At 34.5% G+C, this 23994-nt stretch overlaps 1 protein-coding gene and 1 long non-coding RNA gene across 25 annotated transcripts in view; one reads left to right on the forward strand and one right to left on the reverse strand.

Moving 5' to 3' along the window:
* ZNF644 (zinc finger protein 644) overlaps nucleotides 1-23994 on the forward strand; it is a 153207-nt gene that overhangs the window by 98613 nt on the left and 30600 nt on the right. For 14 of the 21 annotated variants that reach the window (XM_038541409.1, XM_038541412.1, XM_038541410.1 and 11 more), the window contains 2 exons: nucleotides 6274-6376; nucleotides 7206-8901. In XM_038541409.1, coding sequence (XP_038397337.1) covers nucleotides 6274-6376; nucleotides 7206-7398 — 296 coding nt within the window. In that variant the 3' untranslated portion in view covers nucleotides 7399-8901. Of the gene's footprint in view, nucleotides 1-4183; nucleotides 4254-6273; nucleotides 6377-7205; nucleotides 8902-23994 lie in introns of those variants that run through there. The other 7 variants (XR_005361266.1, XR_005361265.1, XR_005361267.1 and 4 more) reach the window with 3 other exon arrangements.
* Nucleotides 1-23994, reverse strand: part of LOC111096402 — a 69679-nt gene that overhangs the window by 14977 nt on the left and 30708 nt on the right. The window contains exon 1 of one of the 4 annotated variants that reach the window (XR_005361271.1): nucleotides 9017-9089. The exons of the other annotated variants lie outside the window; for them this stretch is intronic. This is a non-coding gene — a long non-coding RNA (uncharacterized LOC111096402). Of the gene's footprint in view, nucleotides 1-9016; nucleotides 9090-23994 lie in introns of those variants that run through there. 4 annotated transcript variants of the gene reach the window in all.

Raw genomic sequence — 23994 nt, forward strand, 5'->3', positions numbered from 1 at the left:
CAAAGCAGAAGATGCCTGTCAGCGCCATGTTTGATTATAGTTTGGATTTTGGCTGGAATGTGTAAACACTTCAAAATTATTAAAAAAAAAATCAGATTTATTGGGATTTGTGCATTTGTGACCTTTAGATGTACTGTTACAATTCTTGTGCGCCCTATGTAAGTTGAACATGACTATATTAAAGGTAATTTAATGGCAATATTAAAGTGAGGTGGTTTCCTTACCTAATTGTATAATCAGAAACATTTATTTAATTACTCCTACTAAATATGAAATGATATTTTGGAAATATTGAGACTTTTAGGTGTCAGGGAGTGTGATTATATGCAAGTAATTCTAAACAAAAGTGATTCATAGCAGATTAGTTACGTATTTTAATGTTTATTACAATTTTATATATGTATTAGTTTTGGAAAAATGATATTGGTAAGTGCATATTTTGCTTTAGTAAAACAGCATGCAAGTTCAACCCACCTTAAGGAGAAATTTTAAGTATTTTTTCTTAACCTGTTACCACAGAGAAATAATATATTTGCTATCCTTATTAACTCTTAACTGACCAGTCAACAACTTGTAGCCAGGGTATTGTTAGCTTTTGACAAGCTGGAAAAACTAATCTGCCTCCAATTTTTTGGTTGATAAAAATCTTTGATAAAGTATCATAGTTATGTTTAACTTTTCCTTTGACACCTTAGTGGAATATTACTCAGAATATTCTTTTACTGATATCCCCTCTACTTTAAAATAGCAGAGACTTAGACTTCTACAAATTGAATATACCTTTTTTCCTCCTAGGTAGAACTAAGTTTAAATAAAGGGTAAGTTCATTTGCTTGAACTCATTCTCTGTACAAAGGATAGAAGGCTCTTCCTACCCTTAATATAACCCTTTATTTGTAGGACAGACTCAAGCTACCTGTCTCTTCTAGACTAATACTTTAAGCAATAAGCCTCATACTTACTGCAAAGGAAATCTGCTTTTCAAATATTTTGCATTCCATCCTCCTCTAGGTAAAATGTTCAATCATACAGAATCTAATTAACTTTGCCACGATTGTTCTGTGATTCTGGGTTAGTTATTACTTTTAGTCATTGAGAATGGAAACTCTAAAAATTGATGAAAGTACCTTAGGCTACTGAAAAAATATCCAATTTTGGAGTGAAAATATCAAGAGAAAATAATGGTGAAAGTATACTTCTGAGGTTGCTAATTGTATATCTATCTGCTTAATTCTGTTTGGAAGGGGAACATTGCTTTTCATGACAATAAACCACTTAAACTGCTTTATGTAGATCTTTGGAATAATGACTGGTTTAATTATGGCAGTATACCTACAAACAAAAAAATTGGTATTGGGAGTAGGAAAGTCCTTTCCATTTTAATGGGCTATAGAAAGTGGGCTTTAACAATTTTTCTCTTAATAGGTTTTTTTTTTGTTTTTTTTTTTTTTTTTTTTTTTTTTTACGAGCCAGGAGTTTAAGAGGCCGAGCGAGGCCTGCCTTTCCCATTTAGAGTGGTAGGTACTCAGGACCCAGAACCAGCTACATAATTTGCAGGATCCAGTGCAAAATGAAGATGTAACACCTTGTGTTAAAAAACTATTAAGAATTTCAAGACTGTGTACAATAACAGTGTTTAACCAAGTATGGGATTCTATGTAATTGCACAAGTCATATACCTATGAAGTCTGTCTTGTAGGCACTTTATGCAAAGAGAAGAGTGTACTCTGAAGAAATAAGAATTTGGCTTCCTCTATCCCCCATCCCTATTTTATACAAGGTAACATGTTTCTCCTCCCTTTCTTACCCCCCAAAAAAGCCATGTTCCTTTTTTAGTTGGGGTAAGGGAAAGAAAATGGTCTTTGCACAGTCTTTTATATGCTTGGAACTTATAAACTTTGAAGGATTAAAGACAGCAAGTAGAATTGAGTTTATGATCTCATATTTGTGTGCCCCTTGGGACATATGCATTCTTCTCCAACCTCTCCGCTGTCACTACCTAACCTCCACCACCAGTGTGTTAATGGTGGTGTAATGATGAACTTGCCTGTTTCCATCTTTTTTATCCCTACCGTCTTCTAAATGAGTTAATAGCTGCTGTTGCTGCCTACCCATCTTACACAGGCCAACTAGATGGAGAAGAAATTTTCTTCCCTTCTAGTAAAGCTATATCATACCTCTTATCTTGAATGTGTATAACCTGGCCATTAAGTTTCACTTTACTCCAGAGATGCCAAAAGCCAGTTAGGAACAAAACAGATGAGATGGGACTTTGAGTTAAATGGGTAGGGGAGGATGATGGCACATAAAAATATTTTGGAGGTGAATTAGTTATGTGCTTCTTTACCACAGAGAAGGTTCATATGTTTCTAAGAAATAAATACTCATTTTTGGAGATCATTTGTGTAGTGTAGCAAATGAAATTCATTGAAACAGTTGTATGTAATGGGCAGAAAGGTGGAAAGGGCATAAGGACTTACTTAATAATGTTGGAGCCCAAAGTAAATTCTTTTTCTTCTAGGTGTAAAACTAAATAATGCTCAGAAGAAAACAAACTCGAATTTGTATCTCTTATGTTTCTTATTGATTTGCTTTTTCACTGGTTTAGCGCTTTAGACACATTTGTTGTTGTTGTCTTCGTCGTTGTCACTGTTGTTTGTATTTTGTAGCATAGCAGTATGGTGTTCTTTTCAAGGGTTCATAAGTCTACTGTATTTTTCTTTCATTCCTATTTGACCAAATAGCTGTTTTACTGAAGAAAATATATATTCTAAAACTTTGGATATAACCTTAGAGCATAATTTATTCACCTTACAAGTAAAATACTCCCAGTAACAAATTAGATCCTTTATAAATCAGATAACTGCAAAGATGTTTTTAACAGTCTTTTGGTTAATATTGATTAAACATTTTCTGCCACCCTGAATAGGCACCTTAGGAAGGTTTGAATGACTGAGTTTGTTCCTTTCTAAACATACAGTCATGCTCAAGGAGAAGAAAATTAAGAATTTCTGAAGCCAATCTAGTATTTTGTGCAAATTTTAAGTATAGAAAGTGTGAGATTTAAAATACTTTGGAAGCAATAAAAAGTGTGCATTTTTATTTTTTAACACTAAGTGCAAATAAAATCTCATTTCAAAGAAAGGCTTTGTATGAAGTTATGTGTTTGACAGATTATTAATGTAAACAACTTTAACTTAACTTTGGCTGTTTATCACAAATATTGATAAAGGCCCCATTATACTAAAATTGAATGTGTTAGTGTTCTGCTTTTAATGTTCTAATGACTCCTGGTACAATCCAGAATAAAACTGCTTTTCCCTTTATATATAATAAACTGTTGAATGAGAACATTTATGTAATAGATGTTTGTATATCATCTTTTTCATTTGGTGGAACATTTTGTGTAAATCATCTTTTTCATGAAGACAATACCATATGGATGTCCCCTTTGTGCATATTAACAATATATTAAATACTCATTTTTTTGCAGATTTTTCTAAAATGTTTGTGTTAATAATTCAGGAGTAAAGTTTGGATGTTGGTATTAGAAAAAACTATTCCTGTAAAATGTATTCATGTTTTACCACCTAAAATAAGTGACATTTCAGGGGATAAGAAATTTAAAAGTGATCATGGAGATATTAGGACACCAAGGTATTTAGGTATAATTACCAGAAGTCCCAAGTTTTTAATATCCTTACTTTATGGACAAACTTCCAAGGATGGACAAACTGCCCAATGCAGTGGTTCTCTAAACTTAATTGGATTCCTGGGTAATGGCAATTCTCAATCATATGCTGGCAGAGTTGTCCTACTTTGCAAAGTCAGGATACCTTCAAATATTAATCACTACAAATACTATGGCACTTTCATTTAAAATTTAGATCTGATCATTCATAAAACAGCCTAAACCTCAGTTTCTAGAGTCCATACAACATTAGAAGTCATAAAAATTATTTTTCCTGTATTAAAATAAAAAAGTTCTATATCTCAAAGTAAACATGTCCAGTTCCATTTTTAAAGAATTATAGCATTTAAATAATACCGATACTACATTCTATTACATACTTGCCCATTACCCCCTGCCCCTCTCCTTCAATTTGCTTTACACACTTAACATTAGCATTCTGTGAACAAATTTTTAAAGGATTGTTATAATGCATTCTGTTTGTATCCTACAGTAATTTATTTACATTTTAAAAGGAATTTGAATACAGTGTGGCAATTTTGACAACCAGCGAGCTCATCAAAGTAAGATTCTCCCTGTAATCTCTCCATAAACCAAATGCTTACTCTGTTCCACATAACAAAGACAGGGATAGTGTGTGTTTTACCTTTTAGATAGGAGAATAGCTGACATCTAGTAGCACTTAGCCCTTTGAGTTCCCTAAACTCTTCTAGTGTGTTAATTGCTTTATGTTTTAAAATCCACTTAAATTCAGATTGCTCACCAGTGCAACTAGCAAAAAGAAGGTGCTAATTACAAAAGCACTTGATACCTTACTCTTCCTACTGGTTGTGAAGAACTTTGTTTCTACATCTAAGCTATAGACTGATGAATGAAGAATTTCAGTGTGACTGTTAGCAACATACTCATTTTAAACGAATGAATGAATATATGTTCTATAGAAATGCTACCTGTATTGCATAGTGGTAGAACAAATTTCCACTCATATGCTGTCTAAATGTCGAAGGTTATTGAGATTTCCATTGTTTTTACACCAGAAGTATTTGTTGAGTTTCTACCACGTGCCAGGCTCTTGACTGAGAAACTAATAACTTACAAGATTTTTCTATTCCAGATTTTGGTTGTTTAGCTTTGAATTAGCCATTCTTTAATACTTAACTTGATTTCCTACAGTTCTTTATTATTAGATTCTTCTTCTGAGCATAAGCAAAGGAAGACTCTGGGCCCAAGCAAGATTTTACTTTTAAAGAGGCAGGTGACAAGAAGCAGAAACCAGTGGCTTGAATGAGATTTATCTATTATCTAGGCTTTTCATGGTTTTTAATTTTCTATATGACATTTCTGTTAGCATTGCCACTTGACTACTGTGAGAAACTGTTTACTGGTTTTGTAATAGTAGCATCTGTTCTTTTGGAATCTGGACTTTGAACAACTCATTTCACAGAATCCTTGAATAGCCAGTTCCTATTCTCTCTTACCTAGAATTTTTCCAGGGGATTTCACATGACAGGTTAACAGAAGAAAACCCATTTGTGTAACTCTTCAGTTACATTTGTTCCCCTTCCCTTGGATCCCTAGATCCTTCTCTTCCTGCTAATTGACCAGCAGCACCCTGGAATATTGTCATCCCTTTGTCCAAAGGAATGGTATAGTTGTATTCAAAGACCAACAAAATGTTTTATGTCCGGTCATTCCTACCTGTAAAAAAAAAAAACAAAAACAAAAAACCTTTTTTCCCTTAATTAGATTTTTTAGAATAAGTGACTGAAGGAGAAGTCAAGTATCTGAAAAATTTCAAGAACAGCACTAAAATTTTGATGCACTTTAGTATAAAAAATTTTCCCCTTTTTAATCAGATTTAAAAAATAAGTTCTAAGAGATCATGTAAAATTTAAAAATGTGAAGAATAATTAGAATTATGTTTCTGGTCCATTTGTAAATTTACGTGAGATGATCTGGATTTCTATTAATTTCTTAGTAAAATAAAATGTATTATTGTATATGCAGTACAGGTTGAGTTAAAAAATGAGAGTTGAGCTTTTTTTGCCCTTCCAAATGTAGGGCCTACATATAATTTTAAGAGCTATTTATTAGTATTTGCTATAAAATTGATTTCCCATTGAGCTTTTATTATGACTCTTTACTAAGTTTTCAAAACATGTGAGACCTACTTAATGGAATAGTAATCAAATGGAAACTTAATGATCTTAAATAAAAGGTTTTAGTTTTCCTGGAAATAAGATTGATTAGATATGAAAACAATGTACTTATGATCATAAAAGGAAAGATTGCCATTGTAATAATTGGCCAATATAGTAATTTTGAGTTTAGTTAATTTTCTCAGTTCTAGTTTGCTATATATGATAAAGCATTATTTGAAAAGTAGTATAGGAAGAATGTATACAGATGATATTACTGTTGTTAAAGACCCAGCTGCAAGTTAGTGCATGCTTCAGGGAATTCAAATGAATATAGACTTTTTAAAATTTAAAATTTAATTTATATGGTCTGACTTCTCTAGAAGTATATATTTATATTTTGGAATATATATGAAATGTTAAGTCTTTCTCTTCCCTTTTTTAGCCTTAGATTGTAAGCAAAAGAAATCAAGGTCAAGATCTGGAAGCAAGAAGAAAATGCTAACATTACCTCATGGTGCTGACGAGGTTTACATTCTCCGATGCAGGTATATGCTTTTATTGCCAAATCTCCAGTTTCTTCAGATTTTGCTTTGAGATATATTAACTAATTTGGGATTTTTAATTTGGTATTTTTAATTTGTGGCAGAAGGTGCATTCTCAACAATCAAGTTATAAATGAACTTTTGGAGACCATCTTAAAATCTTACTTCATAATACACTGTATTTCAACAACTGATGAATAAATTTTTTATATTACCTCAAAATTTCAATGATACTGTGATTTATGAAAGTAATTTTTTGTTATGGTGCTGGTGTTTTATTTATTTGCTTTGTTTGATTTAATTTGATTGGTTTTTTTTTCTTTTTTAATTTGTCTTGAGTTTCTGTTGCTTGGGAACTTCTCTCCACTCATACTTCTAAGTATAGCTATACAAACTCATTCCCACCCCCTTCTATACTCATCCTCATGCAGTTTAAGGAATTCTGAATTGGGGAAGGGTCTGTAGAAAAGAATGCTACATTTGGAATTATACTTGTTTTAAACGTATTGACATACATAGGTATTAAGATCTTTTAATTTAATTTTAATTTAATAATAATGTTCCCACCTTTACAAATATTACTATAGATAATATAGCTGTTAAACATATGAATTGGCAGTTTTATATTACATGAAATCATTTTGACTCTGTATGTGTTTTAAAACTGTTGTCAAGTACTCCTGTATATGATAGTATCTCCAAGATACGATAAAGTTCTACTTCTTAGTTTATGGATTTTATTTGAATTGGTTTTATTTATTTATTTTTTGAATTGGTTTTAAATAAAGGGAATTGGTCATGTTAAGAGAACTGTTATCAACTTCTTCTGTAGGTTTTGTGGCCTAGTCTTTCGTGGACCGTTGTCTGTTCAGGAAGACTGGATTAAGCACTTACAACGACACATTGTAAACGCTAATCTTCCACGGACTGGAGCTGGCATGGTGGAAGTCACGTCACTACTTAAAAAGCCTGCCTCCATTACAGAAACTTCATTTTCTCTACTAATGGCAGAAGCAGCTTCATAGAACAAGGAAACCTTTTAAATAGCAAATTTAAATTGGATGTAAATTTGAAATTCTTTGTCTTTTTTTTTTAAAGCCACGTTAAATTATCCGTTTATAAATACTAAAGCAGGAAAATGGGGAAAAATGAATTACAGTGACATCAGAGCAAACTGAGTACTTCAAACAGTAAGTAGTCTATATATTTTATATAGGATGGAATATGTGTTTTCAAGGTTTACTAAGCTTTGTCAGTTAACTGTGTTCACTCAATGAAAGATCAGTACATGTAAGCAGTCATTAATAAACTGTTGCACATGGATAACTTAAAGACAGACTTACTGGAAAATTACATTTTCTGCAGTGTTACCGGAATCAAGGTTCTGTTTATTCCCCACAAGACTTGCATTGAAAAATAAGATATTATATTTTGTTTGTATGTATTTAGTGTTTTGTATAATACCAGGAATCGCTAAACTAAATTTACTCAACTTAGGGCATTAAATATCATGTACTTCATAGTTTGAGACTGTTCACTCAAATAGGGCAGAGTACTATTCTATCTAGATGTGTAAGTGTTTTTTTAAAATCACATGGAACGGTTTTTTTTATACTAAAAAGTGGAGGGAGATTTGTTTAAACAAGTATTTCTAAAAGAAATATGTACATAGTCCTGGAAATTATTTGTGGTAAGGAAATATTCTTTACTCCAGTTGCATTTCTCAGACAATAAAGTGGTGCATCCATGCTACCTCCTACTTTGTCAACAAAGATGCTATTTACCCTTTACATTTTTGTATCATAATAGATTTAAAAAATCTAATGTTCTTTATTGCAAGACATCCTTTTGTTAACAGATTTGTTTCTTTTTAATGTTTTACCTAAATTTTGACATGCTTACAGGACAGGTTTGCCTCTTACTTTATTTAACATTGTAGAAATGTAATTAATAAACAATGCTCACTACACAACTTAGAATAGGCTTTCTCATTTATATTCCAAATTTGATCAGTTAGCAAAACTTAATACACCAATTGAAATATTTCTACATATGATGAGAATGTTTACAATTTAAATTTTAGAACTTGTTTTGGATGTGATTATATGTACGAAAATCGTGTAACACTATGCTCATGCTAAGAACCGACATAACGGAATTACTGAAATAAATGTGCTGTGAGGAATGGAAAATATGGTGCAGATGTCTTGGTCATGATAAATTGTGATTCTTTTAAACTCTTTCCAAAAACAAATTATTTCTTTTAACTGCAATCAGATTCCTTTACAAATAACAGTTTTTGTATGCAAGCACCATTTCATTTTATTTCATGTAGTATGGCTAATACTATAGTTGAAACAAGGATATGCATTGATAATTTTCTTCGTATGTAAATAAAGTTAAAAACAGTTAAAATAAGGAGTATTTTGGTAGAGTATATACATACCTCACTGCCAGTGAAATTGCTTTCCTATGGTATATCTCCTTACCAGAAAAAATCTCTAAATAAAAAAAAAACTTAAAGAAAATTATCATGTCTATATTGTGAAGCATTTCTTATTTTCAATGGTGGAAATAGTCCACTTGAGGTTGTTTTATTTTATTCAGAAAGTTTGTACTTAGCAAGTTCCTTTATTCACATACCTTATATGTGAAATTAGGATGTTGGATTAGATGGATCATTCTCAACCAAGGGCCTCCTGATCTCTGGGGTACTAAATGGGGGAAAGTACTTCTAAGTTATTTTTATTTTTTGAAATGCTTAATAGAAACTGTGTATTTCTCTATAAAGATGACACTAAAATTTCAAATTCTGTACTTCTGACTCAAATTATACCAAGTCTCTATATACTAGTTGTCTCTTACTGAACATTTCATCAATAGTTATAAATGAATATATTTTTTAAATTGGAAGATATATAGCAAGTAGAATTCAGAAATTTAAAAAAATTAGGGTTTTGGGGGAAAGACTAGCAATCACTAGAGCCCCTTTCAGCTCTAATTTTTATAATTCTGTGATTTTTATTAAGCAAACTATCAAATTGTAAGAATACAAGTAAACTAGGTAGTTTGATTTTATAAGCAAACCTAGATTAAATTTTTTATGTTAAGCTATTTAAAACCATTTCTTTTTCTACATATGAAAAGAATTAAATAGGGTAATTTGAATTAAAAACATTAAGCTAGAGGGATTCCTGGGAAGCTAAAACAAAAAACATTTTTCATGGAAAAGATATTTGGGTTTCCAAATTAAAAATTCTTTTGGAAGCAGAGTTTGTCTTTTGACAACTAGCAAGTTAAAACATTTTCATTTGGCTTCCACAAGAAAAGAAATTATATTGTCTCAAGTTACGTGGTAGCAAAGTATGGTCTAATTCAATATTGAATATGGCCTAGTTTTCTTTTAATTCCTTTTTTTTTATAATTACTAAAATATTTGAGCTTTTTTAGTATTAGAGTTTTCTTTCTTTTTTTAAAAATCTGATTAAAAGTGTTATGTATTTAACAGCATGAAGACAAAAAAGTGAAACTTCTCTAAAAGTAATATTTTCTACTATGCTTCTTTAGAATATATTCGAACCGGGGTGGCTCAGGTCACAATGCCAGGCTTCTAGGATTGAGCTCTACATTGAACTCTTTTCTCAGCAGGGAACCTGCTTCTCTGCCACTTTGTCTACTTGTGTGTGCACACATGCTCTTTCTTTGTCAAATAAATAAATTAATAAAATCTTTTTTTAAAAAAAGGAGAGAATGTATTAGAACATTGGTGTAGCTAATATCTCTATTTCGGATTTCACATTTAATTATGGGTTAAGGAGATGATAGTTTTTCAGTAGTCATATAATAGACTTTTTTTTAGGGACATACATATGACCTCTCAGGAACTGTACAGTTAGAACATTAGTCTAAAGGATGGCTTTGATATTTTTTCTCACTAAAAAAGTTTAATATATGCTCATTTTGGAAGTATTACGATGAAAAAATAGAGGACATTATCTTGGTATAATCACTCAAAGATATTTACTTTTAACAGCTTGTTATATTTCTTTTATTGTTTCAAAGTACTTGAGATTGTGTGTATTACAATATATACTACTTTCCCAGTTTTAAATTTGAGTGGTGCATTGTGTAGCCTAACCTTTGAATACTAGATCTGGAGCATTTTCCAATACCAACAACCAATTCTCTGATTCTCCAGACATCATCTGGGTATCTAGGAATTGGATTCAATTTTGACATTAACTGCCTAGACTTAGCAGCAGACTCCTTGGGCTAAAGAACTCAGTCTCATAAGACTGCCTACACCTCAGGATGCCAGTCTCAAGTATCAGGTCATTTGTACCTCTGACCAGCTGGCTGTAAATTGGGGGTTCCCACAACACCCTCTTCAAACTCAATAATTTGATAGAAGAGCCTACAGAACTCAGGAAGATCCTTGACTTTGCAAGTTTGTTATAAAGGACATAACTAAGGGGGTGCTGGGGTGGATCAGTTGGTTGAGCATCCAACTCTTGAGTTTGGCTCAGATCATAATCTCAGGGTCATGTGATCGAGCCCCACATCAGGCTCTGCACTTAGCATGCTTGTCCCTGTCTGCCTCTGCTTCTCTCTCCCACCCCTTGCATTCTCTCTCAAATGAATAAATAAAATCTTTAAAAATGAATGAATGAATGACATAATTCAGGAACAAACCAATGGAAAGAGATTGCAAGGTATGCAGGAGAGACGGTGGCATGGAGCTTCCCTGTCCTCTCGAGTGTATCATCTTCCCAGCATCTTCATATGTTTACCAACCTGGAAGTTCTTTGAACCCCATTGCTTATAAGTCATTATGGAAATTTTGTTACATAGCATGATTGATTAAATCATTGGACATTGGTGATTAAATTCAATCTCAAGTCCCTGAAGGTCTTAGCAGGGCCAAGGTAGGGGATGGTGGAGAGAGGTGCTAAAAGTTGCAGTCTTCTAATCATGCCTTGGTTGTTTCAGTGACCAGCTCCCATCCTGAAGCTATTTTGGGGCCCCCAGCCATAAGTCATCTCATTATTCCTGCAAGTACAGCTGATGCCCATTTTAAAACAAGCTGTTCTGTATTTTCTGATACTTTTAATATATTTATTTGATTTTATGTAGTTTTCTAAAGTTTTACTATATGGATGGGAATTCCTTTTTTATTATTGTCAATTGGGGTCTCTGCTGGGTATTAGAAGTTTCCTAGCTATTGTCTCGCAGCTATTTATTTCTTCTGCCTCATTCTCTCTTTTGGAACTAAATGTATATTAAATCCTTCTCATTGTGTTCTCTAGGTTTTTTACTCTTTATTCTCAGTTTTCTATCTTGGTGCTACATTTCAGGTAATTTCTTCTGACCCATCTTCCAATTTAGTCATTTTCTCAGCTACTACTAAACCCTATTTACTGAAGTCTTAATTTTGATTGTAATATTTTTCAGATCTAAAATTTCTGTTGGTTCTTTTTCAGATATGCTTTTTATTGTTTCTAGTAGCCTATGTGGCTGTTATTTCCTTGAATGTGGCCTACATAGTTATTTACATATTCTCCTTCTGATAATTCCAAATAACTCTGGGTTTGAGCTTATTGATAGTTGCTTTTCCTGTTTCTTGTTCATAGTATCTGCTTTTCTTATGTGCCTAGGTGTTTAACAGTATGCTAGACATTATATTTGGAAACAATTCTAGAACTGTTCTGAAGCCTAGGATAGTATCTTTCCCATAGAATTTTCATTTACTTCTGCCAGCTGAGTAGGAGTTCTACCAGTTTAGAACACCTTAAACCCAAATTCAAGATTTGTATTTTCCTGGTCTACCAGATGACCCAAAGTCAGGTTCTCTATAAGAGCTAGATCATGGGAAAGTTCATATACCTCTGGTTCACCTTTTATGTTGTGAATATAATTTTGTTCTATGAGCTCCGTGCAGCCATGCAGCCATCAAAATTGCAACTTACTTTCATAGCTATTTCTTCCAGATAGGACATGTCCTCTGGGCAAAAATAAAAGGCTTTGTTACTGGGTGGCCCCACAGGGTTTCTTATCTTCACTTAATTTGACTAGATAATTCTTTACTATCTTGCTATTTCTTTGTTGCTTATATGATGCTTTTGTTTTTTTTAATCCAACGTTTTTAGTTGACCTCAGGGAGGGAAATTGAGATTTTGTAGCCTACCATTATCAGAATCAGAAGTCCTTATATAGGGCAGCCCAGGTGGCTCAGCAGTTTAGCACCGCCTTCAGCCCAGGTCCTGGTCCTGGAGACTCAGGATGGAGTCCCACATTGGGCTCCCTGCATGGAGCCTGCTTCTCCCTCTACCTGTCTGCCCTCCCCCGCTCCCCCGTGTGTCTCATTAATAAATAAATAAAATCTTAAAAAAAAAAAAAAAAAGCCCTTATATAAATTTCTGGGAAAGAGGATTTTTGTGTGGTTTTTTTTCTATTCTATTTTCCTAAGAGTTCTAGGGGCACCTAAGTGGCTCAAGTGGGTTAACGTGTCCAACTCTGGGTTTTGGCTCAGGTCATGATCAGGATTGTGGAATCAAGCCCTGTGAGCTCAGCATGGAGTCAGCTTGTCCCTCTCCCTCTGCTGCTCCTCCCTCTCATGCACATTCTCTCTCTCTCAAAATCTTTTAAAAAAATAATTCTGATACACAGTGTGCATCCAGTCAATATTCACTGAATGATTAAATGAATAAGCCATTATTTTAAAGCAAATGTAAATACTTTATAGGTATTTTCTTAAAAATAAATTTTGATTTTTTTTTTTTTTTTAGTTTTTATTTAAATTCCAGTTAGTTAACATACAGTGTTATATTAGTTTCAGGTGTACAGTATTGTGGTTAAACACTTACATCCAGCATTTGGTGCTTTTCACAAGTGTGTTTCTTAATCCCTACCACCTATTTAATCCATCCTCTCACTCCCCTCCCCTCTGGTAACTATCATTTTGTTCTCTATAGTTTTGAGTAGGTTTCTTGGTTTGCTTCTCTCTCCTTTTTTTTTTTCCCTTTCCCTCAGTTGTTTTGTTTCTTAATTCCACATATGAGTGAAATAATATATTAAATGTTTTGCTCTTCCAAATGTATTTTAGAATTAGTTTGTAAAAAAAAATTAGTTTGTCAAATTCTATTTGAACTCAGAACGATATCGAATTTATAAAGTAATTTGTGGAAAATGGGAAAATATGAGTCTTTTTTAGAAAATTGGTATTTTTAGAAATATGGCATATTTTTCCATTTATCTTCATGTCTTACAGGAAAGTCCTATTGTTTTCTTTATAAAGAATTGCATACTTAAAATTTGTTTCTAGGAGCACCTGGGTGGCTCAGGCAGTTAAGCATCTGCCTGCTCAGATCATGATCCCAGGGCCCTGGGATGGAGCCCCACATCAGTCCCCATGCTTTATGGGGAGCTTGCTTCTCCCTCTCCCTCTGCTTGCCACTCCTTCTGTGCTCTCTCTCTCTCTCTCTCTCTTTCTCTCCCAAATAAATGAATAAAATCTTTAAAAAAGAAAATTTGTTTCTGTATGTTTTTGTTGCTATTGTGATTTTCCCCCAAAATTTTTAGTTGAATGTTGCTGATATAAAGGGAAACTACTGATTTTCTGTGTGGCAGTCATATATATCCTCCCATAGCTGAACCCTTATTCTAGTATTTTTTCAGTTAATTTTTTTTAAAATTTCTGTAGCCATTTCGTACCATCTGCAAATTGTGATATTTATCTCTTGATTTCCAATGTTTATACTTAGTCTTTTTCTTGTGTTCTTATATTATCAAGGTTCTCCAGTACAATATTGATTATTAGTGGTGATAGCTTGTATTCCTGTCTTATTCCTGATTGTCATGGAGATACTTTTGTTTCATCATTAAATATAGTTTGTTGGGAGTTGCTTGTAGACAGTTTATTTAGTTAAAGAGATTTTATGTGTTATTGGATAAGAGTTTTTTATTTTCTTTTAAATAAAAAATGGACTCTCAATGCTAACATTTCTTTAGCTTCTGTTGAGATTTGCATGTGATTTTTCTTGTTTAATCTGTTGATGTTAGTAAAAAACATTAATAGGCTTTTAAATATCGAACCATCCTTAAATGTCTCCTTGGTCTTGATTCTTTGATTCATATGGTGAACTTAATTTGCTTCTATTTCATTAAAGAAATTTTTAATGTCTGTTAGTGATACTGGACTTTACTTTTTTTCAGCTGTATTTGTCTGAATTTGGTACCCAAGTTATGCTAACCTTATAAAATGAGTTGGGAAGTTTAAATTTGCCTAGTCTCTGAAAGAATTTTCTTAACATGGATAATTTTGGTTTCTTAAAGATTTGATAGTACTCGTCCATAAACCCTTGAGTCTGTTACCTTTAAGAGAGATATCTTTTGATTACTTTTACTATTTCTTTTATACATAGATTGTTGGATTTTTTTTTTTCCTCTCTGAGCCAGGTTTGGTTACATTTTCCTAGAAGAGTACCTATTTATTCTAGATTTCCTAAAATTTTGGAATAATTTACATGTAGTATTCTCTCATACGTTGTTTAATCTCTGTATCTGTCATTGTTTCATCATATTACTAATGTTTATTTCAAGCTTAGCTTTTTTCCTTAATTAAACTTACTAAAGGTTTTATTTGTTTTTGTTAGTCTTTTCAAGAACTTGCACTTGGTATTATTTTCATCAGTTCTATTTTTCTGCATTCCACAATTAAAGGATTATTTAAGTGATGCCATTTAAATTGTATCTTACTCATATGTCGTTTACTCCACCTGCCAGATTCTGTGATTCTGTGAAAGGTATGTTAGGATCCCAGTATGACTGCTACTGTGTCTGTTTCTCTTCATCCTCAGTTTTTGTTTCTATACTTCCAGTCAGTGTTCTTGAGTATATAAAGGTTCATGATGACTATTAAATCTACTTGGATTCAATAAAAGCAACCCCAAAAAAGCCCTATTTTTTATTTTTATTATTTACCTGATATGCTTTTTCCCTCTCCTTTCTAGTGTCATCTTAGGTTTTCCTTTTGTCAATGACCTCTAGTTTGATTTTCTTATTTCACCTAGTTTGAGATGAATAAGTCAATATAACCATTCATATTTCTGTGCTTCTGTATATGTTTATACTTACTCTGTCCATATTATCTTGTGCTTTATATGTATTATATTTTCTTAATATTTCTTTTCCTTTCCTATCTTAATTGAATTGAGTATTCTTTGTTAATTTTATATATATAAAGTTTTTATATATACACTAATATTAATAAAGCATTTTTTAATAAAGCATTTATATAGTTTTTATATATATAAAGTTAACAGAATATATATATATTTTTTCAGAATATATATATTTATAGGACTAAGAAAAATCTTTAAGTATTACAGTTTCTAGATTTTCTTGGAATATATATTTTTTTCTTTTTTTAAAAATATTTATTTGTTCTTAGAGAGAGGGGTGGGGGCAGCGACACAGGCAGAGAGAGAATCAGGCTCCCTCCATGCAGGGAGCCGGATGTGGGACTCAATCCCAGGTCTCCTGGATCACGCCCTGGACCAAAGGAGGCGCTAAACCACTGAGTCACCCAGGCTGCCCTGCATATATATATTTTTTTTCAAATTAAGTCATTGTTGTGGTCTCTATTTTGTGTTGTTTCCCTCATCCCACCCACCCACCCGTACTGCCAAATTCTTATATTGAAATCCTAACCACCAAAGGTGATGGTATGAATAGGCGGACTTTGAGGCTGGTTAGGTCATGAGGGTAGGGCCCTCATGAATAAGATTAGCACTTTTACAAAAAGATTTCTAACTGCTTTCACCACTTGAAAGATAATCTGTGACCTGTAAGAGGGTCTTCACTAAAATCTGGCCATGCTAACATCCTGATCTTGGACTTCTAGCCTCCAGACTTGTGAGCAATAATTGTTTCTTGTTTGTTTATAAACTACCCAGTATATGGTGTGTGTTTTTTCACAGCAACTGAAATGGAGTAAGACTTTAATCTAATTTAAACTGTCTTTAATCCTCTTAAAGTTTGTTTTTGCTTATGGTACAGTGTAAGAGTCTGTTTCTCTCTTCTTCCAAAATGGATAGATAGCTATCCCAACACCAATTTATTATACTGTTCTTTGTCCAAAGAATTGAACCTATTACTTTTGTCACATATCAAATCTCAACTTGGAATCTGCATCTGGAATCTCTATTCTGTTCACCTGTTTTGTTTTTAGTCTTTTTTCTAAGTCTGTACTAAATAAATACCATACTTACTTGATTACAGGGGCTTTTTAGGCTATGTTCTGATAACTGACAGAGCAAAATTCCCTGTCCCTCTTTAGAATGAATATACTTGCCTTCTTTACTGCTCTCATAGTGAGATCTTTCAAGTGAATTTACTGCCTTTCCCTTCCGTTTCAGAAGTTTTAACAACACTGAGAAGTCTGTCCTTATCCATTTATATTTAATTTCACATGGCTAACCAGTGTTTCTATTTCTTTTGTTCTATCTTGAGGCCTCTTCTTAGTTTTTTTTACTTTTGCTCTGAAAGGTGAATAGTAAATTACTGAGTAAAGGCTCCTCAGAGGCAGTCCTCTTCTCTCAGGATGAATAAATGCAGATGCTGTTTGTCTCAGGAAGCAGAGATGGGCTAGTTCATTGTCAGTCTGTTTTTTCCTTTAAGTAATTCTTTCTGCCTGGATGTTTATACCATTGTCTGTTTATCTTTAGAGTTCTAGAACTTTGCCAGGCATGCCTAAATGTGTGGTTTTCTCATCAGTGCAACCTAGAACTTAGCAGAATCCAGGCTTTCTCTAAATCAGGTAAAATTTTCTACTATTATCTGTTGGATAGTTTGATCTTTCCCATTTTTTTCTCCTTCCAGAATTCCTATTCCCTGCATTTTGTGTTTCTTGACCTATTTTTTTTTTAATTTTATTTACTTATTCATGAGAGACACACAGAGAGAGAGAGAGAGAGAGAGGCACAGACACAGGCAGAGGGAGAAGCAGGCTCCATGCAGGGAGCCTGATGTGGGACTCTATCCCGGGTCTCCAAGACCACACCCGGGACTGAAGGTGGCGATAAGCCACTGAGCCACTGGGGCTGCCCTGTTTCTTGACCTATTTTTCAAATCTTCATCCTCATGATTTCCATTTATGTATGTTTAATACTTTGAACTGTTTCTTGCACTTACAGTGAATGACCTCTTAAATTCATCATTTATAATTTTGTTTCAAAATAACATTTTGGGATGCCTGGGTGGCTCAGCGGTTAAGTGTCTGCCTTCGACTCAGGGCGTGATACTGGAGTCCTGAGATTGAGTCCCACATCAGGCTCCCTGCATGGAGCCGCTTCTCCCTCTGCCTGTGTCTCTGCCTTTCTCTGTCTCTGTGTCTCTCATGAATAAATAAATTTAAAAAATAAATAAAATTTTGTTTCAAAAATAATGTTACTAAGCTTTCGGAAATTTATGTGTGTGCACCCTTAAATCTCCTTAAATGCTGTGATTTATTTTCATTTATATTTTCGTCTTCTCTAGTATTTCTGTTTTACTGAGTACATGTTTTGATTATTTTGCTGATTTCCCCTCTGGTTGTTGGGCTGCCTTTAATGGGTTATTTTTCTTTTTCAGTTCACTGGGTTCAGATCTGTTTGTTTGGGGATATGGGGATATCCTATTATGTTAATAGTCCTCCACTTAGTGAAAAGTGAAGTGGCAGTTCCTTGCTGAGATACATGAAGGATATCCCTGATGTCTCTCAGCTCTCTGTAATCTCCAGGGCAGAGAGGATTCAGTCTACCCATTCAGTTCCTTTGGGGCTTGAAAAAGATGTAATATGCTTACCTAGGGGGGTAGATATCTCTGATTGTCAAGTTCTTCCTAGGATCTACCACCTTCTAGTCCTTAACTCCTGAGCTTCAACCCATGGAGAAGAAAGTCCCATATCAGTTCCCTTTTCTCTCAGGACCCCAAGAGAGCCCCATGTCTCACATTTACACCAGTCACCTCTAAGTTTCAGCAGTCATCTGGCTTGGAAAAAGCTAAAAGTTTAGTAGTGTTGAGAATGGAGGAAAAGGAAAAATCACACCTATTTGTAAATTTCTTCACCCTTAAAATTAAAACTTTAACCGTTATTAACTTAATCCTTAATTAGCATCTGCTATAATCAATATATGTCTCTTCCCTCCACCACCACAAGAAACTTAGCATGCTTTTCTTCCTCCTATTCAGCAATCTATTGTTTTGATCCTCTGAAATTTGACTTCCATGTTTATTAAATTTTATTATATTAAATCTCCTTTATTTTTTTTAGATTTTTAAATTTTATTTATTTATCTATCTATTTATTGATAGCACCTGCAAGCAGTTGTGGATGGGTAGAGGGAGAGAGAATATCAGGCTGATTTCATGCTGAGTGCAGAGCCCATCATAGAGCTCAATCTCATGGCCTTGAGATCATGACCTGAGCCAAAACCAAGAGTCAGACACTCCATTAACTGAGCCACCCCGGTGCCTCCATCTTTCAGTACACATCTTTTTATAATCTATGTGTGAAGGATACATAAAGCACTGTGTACTGAAGAACAGTGGTTGGGTTAAGAATTCCTCTTTCAGTCAGATTCCATGTATCATCTATTTTTTTTCAGGGATTACTCATAATTTCCGATAAATCAGAATACACTCTCTTTTTTCCCAGCACTGTTAAAGACTTTTACATTTTTTTATATCAGTTTTTAGGGATTAGAGGATCCTGAATATGTTCAATTCAGATCTTGATCCAAACTTCAGAAACTAATCCAGAAATTTTTGTGAACATATAACGTTCCTAATTCACCCAGATCACTTCTCCAGTGATTTCTTAGTCCCTTAGTCCCCCAAACTTCGGTAAGTTGCACAGTCAATAAGACATAATGAAAGCCCCTTTTTGAGTAATAGGAGAAAAGTTCATATAATTGGAGTGGTATATTATTTTCTTAAGCCATTATGAAATCACGTTATAGTACTTGGTAGTTATATTCAAAACAGTGTTCTTTTTAGCTGCCTCAGATCTTTTTTATTTCTGCATATAACTTATAATTATGTCAGTCCTTTTAGAATATCAGAGTTTCCTACTCACTGGAGTTACTAGATATTACATATTTTATTAAAGATGCATAGAAATAAATAAATGAAGGTTTTATTTTTTTAAGAAATTAGTCTGAAACATAGATTTTTTTAAAAAAAACCTTACTTTTTAAAATAATCTCTACACCCAGCATTGGGCAAGAACCACAACCCCAAGACCAAGAGTCATATGCTCTACCAACTGAACCAGCCAAGCACCCCAGTAGATGATTAAAATGAGTAAATTTTTTACCCTGTGATTTAAATGCTATATTCTGCATTTTAAATTTTTACTTGTTCTTAGAAGGTGACATTTATTGGTCACTCATTTCTCTTTCCTCAAAGTGAACATGCTACTAATTTGAAATGTATGTTTTGGTGCCATTTCAGAACCAAAACATTTACCAAAGGTGAAAAATATTATGTGATTGTGATTTCTCAAGACCCCTGCTATTATTTTATATAATATGTTCAAGCCCTTTGAGAGGTCCAAATATTCTAGATCATAGCTTATGAGAACTTCTCACCCAGAGGCCAATATAGTAAAGACTTAAAGCCATTCGCTGAGAAGATGGAAGAAACTCATGTTCTCTTACGTTTAGCCTTAAAGATCCATTTTTCTCTATCTGCTACTGCTGTATTTCCTCTTTTGATCCAGGAGGCAAATATCCTTAAAACTAAAGCTAATGTGGCTGTGTGTTTTGTTTTTTTTTAAACAATCTTGCCCACTTTTATTTATTTATTTTTTAATTTTTATTTATTTATGATAGCCACACAGAGAGAGAGAGAGAGAGGCAGAGACACAGGCAGAGGGAGAAGCAGGCTCCATGCACCAGGAGCCTGATGTGGGATTCGATCCCGGGTCTCCAGGATCGCGCCCTGGGCCAAAGGCAGGCGCCAAACCACTGCGCCACCCAGGGATCCCTAATGTGGCTGTTTTTAATTGATGATTGAGAACTCTAGTAAAGTACATAGTCTGCTGTGTGGTTTTGGGCCCATGCAGTAAAAGGAGGTTAATTCCTCACATAATTATTCTAAAATCAAAGGGCTCTAAATAGTAATGCTGGCACAACAGTAAATTTTATTTTATTCTCATGACCCGTGTTTTGGATGATCCTCTGAATTGCCTAAAAACACATGCAAAATGAAGTGTGTGGAGTTAGTGTTAAATAGATTCAGTTAGGGCTCACTTTGTGTAGGATCTACCAGCATCCTTAATAAATTTCATATTTAACTTTTCAAAGCAAAGAAAGGTCTGATCCCATTTGTTCTTCATTGGTACTTCTAGACTCTTCCCTCTCTCCTTTCTAAAATCCTCAGCTTTGAAGCCTGTACTGTCAAGACTGCTCACTTCTCATCCTTATTGCAGCTAACTGTTCCCTTAGATGCCACAGCCTTGAGGATTTTTAGCTCCTGATCTGTCTCTGCAACACTACCCATGTTCTAAATCTTGCAGATTTCAGTGTTCATGAGAAAGTGACAATAGAGAAAATTGCCAAAGAAGATTAGGGAGCTAGTTCTGTAATTATCTTGGGGGAAAGTGTAACGGGGTTGAGGGAGCAAGTACAGAGCCTGAAGCAGAGCATGCTTGGTGTGCTGAAGGAACAGCTAGGGGACCATTATAGCTGGAGAAAAGCCAGGGACAAAGGAGGAGAGAGAGAGAAATAACAGAGCTGGGTCATGCCTCTATGTCACTGTGAGGGATACATGATCATAAGATTTTTCTAGCAAATTTATCCTTCACTCTGTTTCAGTTCTCTATATACTGAAGCTGTCTGTATCCATAATTACAGCCCCATCTTGTTTTCTCAGTTCTAGTATTCCTACTCTGAATCACCATTTCTGGGACACCTGGGGGGCTTAGCAGTTAGGTGCCCGCCTTTGGCCCAGGGCATGATCCTAGAGTCCCAGGATCGAGTCCCACGTCAGGCTGCCTGCATGGAGCCTGCTTCTCTCTGCTTGTGTCTCTGCCTCTCTCTGTATGTGTCTTTCATGAATAAATAAATAAAATCTTTAAAAAAAATCACCATTTCGGGGCAGCCCTGGTGGCACAGCAGTTTAGCGCCGCCTGCGGCCCGGGGTGTGATCCTGGAGACCCAGGATCGAGTCCTGCATCGGGCTCCTTGCATGGAACCTGCTTTTCCCTCTGCCTGTGTCTTTGCCTCTCTCTCTCTCTCATGAATAAATAAATAAAATCTTAAAAAAAAAAATCACCATTTCTGACTCTTCCAGTTTTACTCTTTTGTACCCTGAGTTTAGTAATTCTTCAACTCCACAAGAGCTTACATCCACAATCCAGTGACCTTATATCATTTTTTTATTGACTCAACCTCCCCAACCCTCCTTGGTCTCCCTTACTTCCCTATTGAAATTATATCCATCAGTCTTTCATCAAGATCACACTGTTGTAATCACTCATCCCTTGTCCTTCTCCCACTTTGCATACTCTCTTGACAAAAGCTCAATCCCAGCTAAATTAGCTCTCCATGTTTGTTTTTTTCTCCCATATTATAAAAATTGTTTTTAATATAAACTTTTAGTTCTCACTATCCTCTCCAGCTACCACCCATTTCTATTTTTCCTTTTTAAAGCAAAACTCCTGTCAAAGCTATATGTAATAATCATAGTTAAACTAATTACCATTTATTAAGCACTTGCTATGTGCCAGGCACTGTGCCAGATATTTTACGTATATTAATCTTATTTTGTTCTCGTAGCAATTTAATGAAGTTAAAAAATACCAATTTTTACAATTAAAAAAAGACTTAAAGAATTTATTCTCCCCACTACTCACTGGCAAATAGTGAAGCTGGAGTTAAAATCCAGGCAGTCTGTCATCAGAGCCTGTGCTCTTAATTAGACCAAAGCAAAGTATGTTCTAAATTTCAGTTCTCAGACACGTTGGCAGCACACTCCCATTTTCCAAGAGTGAGTATAACCCTATCCCAAGCCCCTCATTCCTCATGAGCAGTAATGTAATAGGTTCTGTTTGCAAAACCATTTTATTGTAAGGTGGAGCTTTCCATGTAACCAGAAAGTTAAAAGTGCTTTCTTCTAGGCAGAGGACTCTCTCTCATGTGAACTTTAGATTTTAGCCTTTTTGATTTCTTTGTGCTTCGCTTTTTCTCTCCTACCTCTCCTTGTTAAGTTCATTGATAAGGGGCTCAAGGCTGCCTCTCTCTTCAAGAAGCTTATACTGTGCCAAACAAGAACCAGATTGGGGTCCAGAGAAAAGGAGTTACAGGAGACTTTTCTGATCCTGATCTCTAGTTCAGGAGAAGAAAAAAGAATCCCTGAGCTGAATCAGATTACTAATAAACACAATTTCTTTGTGTTGTCCCCTCTGCAGTTGCTACTTTCAAATCTGTGGTGGCAATAGAAGGTAAATTAAAATTTAAAAAAAATGAAGGACCTTGCACTATTTATCAAAGAAGAGAAAAAAACCCCAATGACATGATTTTAAACTCATCAATTGGAGTTTTCTTTAGATCCTAATTTAACATTCCTAGAAAATTTACTCAAAGAATTAATCCATTATTAATTTGTCACTTATATCATCTTTAGGATGAGAGGAATTCAATTAAACACTATATTTTTGAAATAACTACTGATTTAGAAAATTTAAAATAGTAAATCCTCAAAATCAGTTTTAAGTTTTAAGAACAAGGAAACATCATATGAATGACTAATGTCAATCTAGCTGACAAACATTATTCTCATTGGCAGGGCTCACATGCCCTTTCCTAAATAATTGCTGGCAAGGAAAAGGGAGTTCTATGATTGGCTTTTGCGTTTTCTGGTTGAAAGAGGTTGTGGAGTCAACCACCATTCCGAAAAGGAGTGATGTTTCTTATTTAATTTTTTGATTGATTATTTGGGGTTTTTTTTTTTTTTTTGGAAGTTATCCTTATGTCAGAAATAGTTTAATCTCTCCGTGTAAAGAACAGGCAAGCTTTTCACAGCTATGTTGTTGCCCCTCACTCCCCCTGCCGCCCCATACCCCACTGTAATGTATATAGTATGTAGTTCTACTTTCCTGTAGCCCATGCTTTAATTATATTCAGTTTGCAAAAATGTTAAAATTTTATTCACAATGAATGGTCTAATCTATTCAAAGGAACTGATGTTAATATGAAATCACTAAAATCACATTTTATTCTGCGCCACCCACGGATCCCATATAAATGGTTTAAAGAAAAGTATTATCAAGGATTGTGAAGATCAAGAATATAACTTAAGGATCCCTGGGTGGCGCAGCAGTTTAGCGCCTGCCTTTGGCCCAGGGCGCGATCCTGGAGACCCGGGATCGAATCCCACGTCGGGCTCTCGGTGCATGGAGCCTGCTCCTCCCTCTGCCTATCTCTGCCTCTCTCTCTCTGTGTGTGTGTGACTATCGTAAAAAAAAAAAAAAAAAAAAGAATATAACTTCAGAGATGCCTGAGTGGCTCAGGGGTTGAGCTTCTGCCCTTGGCTCAGGTTGTGATCCTAGGGTCATGGGATCAAGTGCCGCATCAGGCTTC

This window comes from Canis lupus, chromosome 6 (genome assembly GCF_011100685.1).
Source record: "Canis lupus familiaris isolate Mischka breed German Shepherd chromosome 6, alternate assembly UU_Cfam_GSD_1.0, whole genome shotgun sequence".
Classification (NCBI taxonomy): Eukaryota; Metazoa; Chordata; class Mammalia; order Carnivora; family Canidae; genus Canis; species Canis lupus.